Source organism: Herpailurus yagouaroundi, unplaced genomic scaffold, assembly GCF_014898765.1.
Source record: "Herpailurus yagouaroundi ecotype Mexico unplaced genomic scaffold, PumYag 69767, whole genome shotgun sequence".
In the NCBI taxonomy this organism is placed as follows: Eukaryota; Metazoa; Chordata; class Mammalia; order Carnivora; family Felidae; genus Herpailurus; species Herpailurus yagouaroundi.
In genome coordinates this window covers 1-7614 of record NW_024420879.1, presented here as the reverse complement: position 1 = coordinate 7614, position 7614 = coordinate 1, and the positions used below count along the sequence as shown (strand labels likewise).

Sequence of the window (7614 nt, the reverse complement as noted above, 5' to 3'; positions counted from 1 at the left end):
CTCACGCTGTACCTGGTGGTGGCGGTGGCCGCAGTCTCCTGCGTCTTCCTTGCCTTTGTGATCGTGCTGCTGGGACTCAGGCTGAGGCGCTGGCATTCGTCCCGTCTACTCCAGGCTGCGGGGGTTGGATTGGCGGGCGTGCCCGCCTCGAGCTTTGTGGGCGTGGACGGAGTGCGCGCTTTTCTGCAGACCTACTCCCGGGAGGTCTCGGTCAGGGCGGACTCCAGGGAGAGTCACGTGATCTTCCCCCAGCCCAACTATGCCGACACGCTTATCAGCGGAGATAGCTGTGGGAAAAGCGAGCCTCTTTTGATTCAGGAAGATTCAGGTTTTTGTAAAGAGGAAGACTCCCTTGTTCAGGTGAGGTTATTCTTTTTATTGGTCTTATTTGAACAAGAACGTTTAAAATTTTCTTTGATCAGTGCTTAGTTTTCTTAGTCTTTGCAGTGCGTCAATTTTGAGAATTTTTTTTTCAACGTTTATTTATTTTTGGGACAGAGAGAGACAGAGCATGAACGGGGGAGGAGCATAGAGAGAGGGTGACACAGAATCGGAAACAGGCTCCAGGCTCTGAGCCATCAGCCCAGAGCCTGATGCGGGGCTCGAACTCACGGACCGCGAGATCGTGACCTGGCTGAAGTCGGACGCTTAACCGACTGCACCACCCAGGCGCCCCAATTTTGAGAATTTTTAAAATATCAGTTGAACTCTATTAAATCTTAGTTTCGTCTAATTTCATGAAAAAAATCTTAATGTATGATGCAGATTTTCTTTACCTTTCTGCTGGCAAGCTCTTTCTGCCTTGGGTTTCGTTCATTTCTTCTGTTAGAGTGTGTGTGTGTGTGTGTGTGTGTGTGTGTGTGTGTGTGTGTGTGTTCCTGCCTTGTGACATTTGTGAGATTCTTTTTCTTTTCAAAATGTTTTTAATTTATTTTGAGAGAGAAAGTGTTTGAGCAGGGGAGGGGCAGAGAGAGAGAGAGTAAGAGAGAGAGAGTATATCCCATGTTGGCAGAGCCTGAAGTGGGGATCCATCCACCACCCTGGGATCATGACCTGAGCTGAAAATCAGAGTGAAATCCAGAGACCCTCAATCAATTGAGCCAGTCAGGTGCCCCGTGAGATTCTTTTTCTAATGTAAAAAAAAACTGAATTGTTAAGATCAAGGTCTCAGTTTCCCCCGATTTTAATTAATAGCACGTGCTTTCTAAAATAATGGAGATTTGTGAGAGATATTTTCCCCCTTTACTACTTAGGAATCAAAAATTATTTTTATGAAAGATAAAAGTAATTGATCTCTGTAGCAGAGAAGACCCGATCTTTGGTGTTAGCCTGAATAACATTCCTGGAACTATTTGTTATTCATCTCGGGCCAGTCACAATATCTATAGTTTTTAAAGTAAAATTTAAATTAAAAAGACTTGTCTTCTTTACTTCACACAAATTCTGAGAAAATATAACAAAATAATTAAAGTTTTTTTCAACTATAAAGTAGTATAGTGAACAAGTATTTGTTGACATCACCAGTATTATAATTGTGATTGTTAACATGTTAACAAATGTAAGCATCTGATGCTGTATGCCTACTATAATGTCTTCTGCAATATGTGTGCTTGATAGTACTTAAGAGTGCAAATGAATTTTTAAAATAATTTTTAATGTTTATTTTTGAGGGAGAGAGAGTGCACTATTGTGCACAAGCAGTGGAGGGGCAGAGAGAGAGGGAGACAGAAGATCCGAAGCAGGCTCTGTGCTGACAGCAGAGAGCCTGATGCAGGGCTGGAACTCACGAAACAGGAGATCATGATCCCAGATGAAGCCAGATGCTTAATCAAATGAGCCACCCATGCACTCCCGAAATGAATTTCTAACTATGCTTATTAGTGTCCACTTACAAGGATGTATCTCTAAAAATTAGAGAACTGAATATTGAATGGGAGAATGAAGGATTGATAGTGTTCAAATAAGAATTTAAATAATTTAGCATATTTAACCCACATAAAATAAGGTTTCTGTCATATAGAAACTCTATCCAAATATTTAAGGAAAGGAGAGCTATCATTAGAAGAATTAGTCTCATTCATCATGGCCCAAAGGTGTGAATGAAACTGTGGTTTGATGAGTAGAAAAAAGCAAGGTTTTGAGTTGTTGAAGTTGTTCTAATGGAAAGTGGATTGCCTAGGAGGTAAGAGGTTCTATTATTAGCTCCTTTCAAAAGTAAGCTGTTGGCCCTGGAATTAATAGAATACAGGGGATAATATAATTGGACGAGTTGTTGACATACATAATAGTCAAGGTATTTTCCAATCCTGAGCTGGAGGATTCTATGATCTGATAATGCAATAGATTGGCCACTTATGCTTCTAAGTTGGGTATCCACATTTAACATAAATAATTGAAAAGATATGTTGAAAATAAATGAGAACCTTCCTTTGTAACCGGGCATTGTCAGTCTTTTTTTTTTTTAATGTTTATTTATTTCTTTTTCAGAGAGAGAGAGTGTGTGTGCACAAGGGGGTGAGGGGGAGAGAGCAAGGGAAACAGAATCTGAAGCAGGCTCCAGGCTCTGAGTTATCAGCGCAGAGCCTGATGTGGTCCTTAAGCCCACCAACTGTGAGATCATGACCTAAGCTGAAGTTGGATGCTTAACCAAATGAAACACCCAGGTGCCCCAATCATCTCTAAGATAATATTGGGGCACCTGCGTGGCTCAGTCGGTTAAGCATCTGGCTTTGGCTCAGGTCATGATCTCGCAGTTTGTGAGTTCAAGCCCTGAATCTCATTGGGCTCTGTGCTGACAGCTCGGAGCCTGGAGCCTGCTTCGGATTCTGTGTCTCCTTCTATCTCTGCCCCTCCCCCACTTGTGCTCTGTCTCTCTCTGTTTCTCAAAAATAAATAAACGTAAAAAAAATTTTAATATAATGTTGAGTTGATGCCTTTAAATTAGATGCTAAATGTATTCTATGTTTCCCCAAATCAGTATTGTGGTATTTACATCTCAGAGATTATTTTAGAATTATTTATTTCAAGGTTCCAAATGTATATGACTAAGAGATTCCATACATACACATTTTCAAATATGATTTTCTTGGACATTTGTGATATAATTATTTGATGGTTTTATTAGGAATTTAATAGTAAATAATTTTAAACAACTTGAATCTTGGGTATTGGTCATGGGAGTCAGATCATCTCATACAAGTTTTAAGATTTGTTTGATATGATCTGAGAGTGTAAATGTTTTTTATAGCACCAATTCTGGATGATTTAAGCTACATCTTGAAAAAATAAAAATAAATTACATCTTAAACCTGCATTGTTGTAAGCAAAGTTCACTTAACTGGGTTTTATGGATAGTAGGCTGGTTTATTTTATTCGTCTTATCTGTTCACTCACTAATGGGATAGTAGGATGGTTTGTTTCATTATTTCATTCTCTTACCTGAATTACTTATGACCATTCCATTTAAATAAATAAAATATTTTATTGAGAAAAACTATCAGATTCTACTCTCAATAATACTCATTCATGTGGACTGACCAAGTGTTAAATCCTAGCAGTCATGGAATTTGCTAAATTCTGACTAACTGAGGTTCTCAGACCTACATACAATACAGATCATATTAATAAGATAGGCAGTCTGAAATTTTAAGTACTGAATTTTGAAGCATCAGGAAGAAAACCTACCAAATTATTGGGCTAGTTTATCATCTTTGAAAACCACCCATCTGATGAAACTTCTGTTGAGGTGACAGTTGTCAATGGGAAGAAGTAAAAATCTCAGAGAGAAATGGAAAATACCTACATGTTTGCCTGGGAATGTAAATCTAAACAGAACTCCAAACAATGTTTTCTCAATAGAAAAAAAGTTCCATAAAGAAAGGAGAGACGATGAATAACTCGATGCCTAGGAAGTCAATTAGACTTTCCATACAATTTTTTCCATAGAATTTTTTATGCAAGTAAACAGGTGAAGGTCCATTCTTCCTAATAACTCAATCAATAATAACATACTTCCTTTAAAACTATAAACTTATTTCAGTTTTATATGGTAAGCCTATGTTATATTTAACATAACTCATTGGTCTAGTAGAGATCTTTAATATTTAAATTTATGTTGTAGAGTAACTTAGAAAAATTGGTTACTAGAGATATAAAGCCAGTTATTCCCTAAAGTATGCTTTATGTTCAGAGTATGTTCATAATCTTATTCATCTAGATCTTACTTATTTAGTTCCAAATAAGGTATCCAGAAGTAATAAGTTAACTGAGACTTTTTAAAAATAGTAGAATAAGAAAGAAATGTAAGATGACACTATGATTTTTGAAGTGTTAGGTAGAAAAAAGATCACAACATTGGCAGCCATAATATTCAGACATAAAAGTTTTGTTTAAAAATGTCTGCAAGTACTCATGATCTTTAATGACTTTGCTTATGTCAACAAGAAGTTCAAAATTACTACTAAACAAATAGTATTTAACTCCTATTTATGGAACTAATCTGTAATACTCATATTGGCTCCTTTGAACAAAAAGTTATTCTGTCTACTTGGTGAAAACAAACATGGCTGTAAATTATTTTGATAGATTAAAACAGCATTTCATTCAAAGCATTGCCTATATTTTGGACCAGTGCCATCAGAGAGCAGAAATAGGTTACGTAGTTAGGAAATCTCCAGCAACTAAGTCAAGCATTTTCAGTGCTACTTTTGATTTCTCTTCCTGGTGCTGCTATCTACTCCCCTATGGCTTAAAATAATTTACAAAGCAAGGTTATTTCTTTTTTAAAAAGTTTATTTATATAAGTAATCTCTAAACCTAACATGGGGCCTGAACTCACAATCTCAAAATCAAGAATTGCACACTCTTCCAACTGAGCCATCCAGGCGCCCCATGAAGTAGGGTTATTTCTTGCCAGGTCTTCATTTCAGAACAGGTAACTCTCTTTTCTCTTGCAACTATGTGGAAGGAACTTTATTTCTATAAGCTGAGAAGAACTGAGCCATCAACAATTCAGTTTTACTTAACATCAGTGGAAAAATTGGTACCTCTAATGATCTCCTCAGGACAGTTCTGTTTGTATGCTCAAAGGCTATCTGGAGGCCCATCTTTTTTCAATTATTCTAGAATAATCATCTAGAGTAGGAAGATTATTTGAATTGCATAATGAAGAGAAGCAGTCAACATCCACTTTAACACTCCACAGCTAGTAGAATCTCTGCAAATTCCTGCCTTCTGTACAAAATTTCGTCTATAGCTGACTGTTACTGCTTGGGTTCTCGCCTTATCTCTAATGGCACTTTTTGAGCATAAAGCATCAGCCAAGGCAAATGGTTTTCTTTTTTCTGCTCAAAACACTGGAAGTGATGATATTTGTATTCCAACGTATACTATTATATATATAATCAAGGACAAGGTAATTTCCTCTTATTTTTAAAATCATTAAAATGAAGGTATTGGACTAAATCATCTCTAAGGTTCCTTCCAATCAAAAACTTAATTAAATGACCTGTCTGTATCTTAAAGAAAATTTTCACTGAGTCTTACGTGGTAGTGTCTAGAACATAGTATGTGTTCAATATTAATGAATTAACTTAAATTTATTATACTGATGAAAACGATTTCTACATAGCATCTTTCTTATGTATACATACACACACCTTTTCAAAATAAGTTGTACTTTTTTTTACCTGAAAACACTACTTTTACTCCATGTTCAGTGAAGTCTGAGGTAGCACCCAACATCATTTCAAAGTTGCAATGCAAAAGAGGAAAAAAAAATGTAATTATCTTGAATTAATAAGCATCCATCATAAGCACTGTTGCATTATTTCATTTAACTGGAATGTATTTTTAAGTTAGATATATAGATCGAAGACATATAAATGGAAGGATTTTGAAGGATAAAACAACTTTCTGAAAAATCAGTTATCTTGCTTCAATATGGTGCAGTAACTTAGTAAGGACTCTGAGCGCCGCTGTTCACCAACCACGGGGAAAGTGGTGCAATAAGATCTGCCAGAGCCACCGAGATTTTACAGTACAAAGAAACATCAGATTGAGACAAATTCTCTTCCAAGCTGCATCAAACTCCGGTCTCTATTATACTAAATTCCGGGCTTCTCTTATGAATACAAAGGATTCCACGCTGACACACTGGCATCCATAAGCGCAAAAAGAGATAGTCCAGTGTCTAACAAGATCAGCAGGACAACAATGGCGACTCTGAAGAGGGGTCGAGACTACAGAGGATTCATCCTGCTCTCCATCCTCCTGGGGACCCGGAGAGAAGCTTGGGCAGGACATATTTTCTACTCTTTGCCGGAGGAAACAGACACAGGGTCTTTTGTGGGTAATATCGCTAAGGATCTGGGCCTGGAGCCCCGGGAACTGGCAGAGCACGGAATCCGCATCGTCTCCAGAGGTAGGACACAGCTTTTCGCTCTGAATCCGCGAAGCGGCAGCTTGGTCACTGCAGGCAGAATAGACCGGGAGGAGCTCTGCGCTCAGAGTGCACGGTGCCTGGTGAACTTTAACATCCTGATGGATAAAATGAGTCTTTACCCTATAGAAGTGGAAATAATAGATGTTAATGACAATTCTCCTAGATTCTTGACAGAAGAAATGACTGTAAAAATAACGGAGAACACAGCTCCTGGGGTGCGGTTTCCCTTAAATGAGGCTAGGGATCCAGATGTGGGCACGAACTCCCTCCAGAGCTACCAGCTCAGTCCCAATCGTCACTTCTCCCTGGTTGTGCAGACTGGAGATGATGGAGCTAAATATCCAGAATTAGTGCTGGAAAGAGTGCTGGATAGAGAGGAAGAGGCTGTTCACCACCTACTCCTTACAGCCTCTGACGGCGGTGACCCACCCCGATCGCAAACCGCCCGCATCCAGGTAACTGTGGTGGATGTGAATGATCACGTGCCAGTCTTCTCTTTGCCTCAGTACCAAGTAACTGTCCCTGAGAACGTACCAGTGGGCACAAGATTGCTCACAGTACACGCTGTCGATCTGGATGAGGGAGCCAATGGGGAAGTGACATATTCTTTCCGGAAAATAACTCAAAAAATTCTACAGATATTCCAACTGAACCCTCATACAGGAGAATTATCAACTTCAGAAGGCCTAGATTATGAAGAGTCCAGCTACTATGAAATGGAAGTTCAGGCTCAGGACGGTCCTGGTAGCATGACAAGGGCTAAAGTAATTATCACAATTTTAGATGTGAATGACAATACCCCAGAAGTGACTCTAACATCTGTAAGCAACTCAATCCCTGAAGACACTCCTCCTGGAACAGTAATTGCTCTTTTCTACCTTCAAGATCGAGATTCCGGCAAGAATGGTGAGGTGACCTGCACTATTTCAGAAAATCTGCCTTTTAAATTAGAAAGATCAGTAGACAATTATTATAGGTTGGTGACAGCGAAAAACCTAGACCGGGAAAAACTCCCTGTGTATAACATCACACTGAAAGCCACAGATGGTGGAACCCCACCCTTGTCCATGGAAACTCACATCTCAGTGAATGTGGCAGATACCAACGACAACCCACCTGCCTTCTCCCACTCCTCCTATTCTGTCTACATCCCTGAAAACAACCCCAGAGGT

At 38.9% G+C, this 7614-nt stretch overlaps 1 protein-coding gene across 1 annotated transcript; it reads left to right on the top strand.

Moving 5' to 3' along the window:
* Positions 1-4048: 4048 nt before the first annotated feature.
* LOC121026283 (protocadherin gamma-A7-like) lies at positions 4049-7608 on the top strand (the record flags this gene model as incomplete). The annotated part of the gene is made up of 1 exon (XM_040469147.1): positions 4049-7608. A coding segment is annotated over exon 1 (1395 nt), but the record flags the coding sequence as incomplete, so codon positions are not given.
* Between the last annotated feature and the right edge of the window lie 6 nt (positions 7609-7614).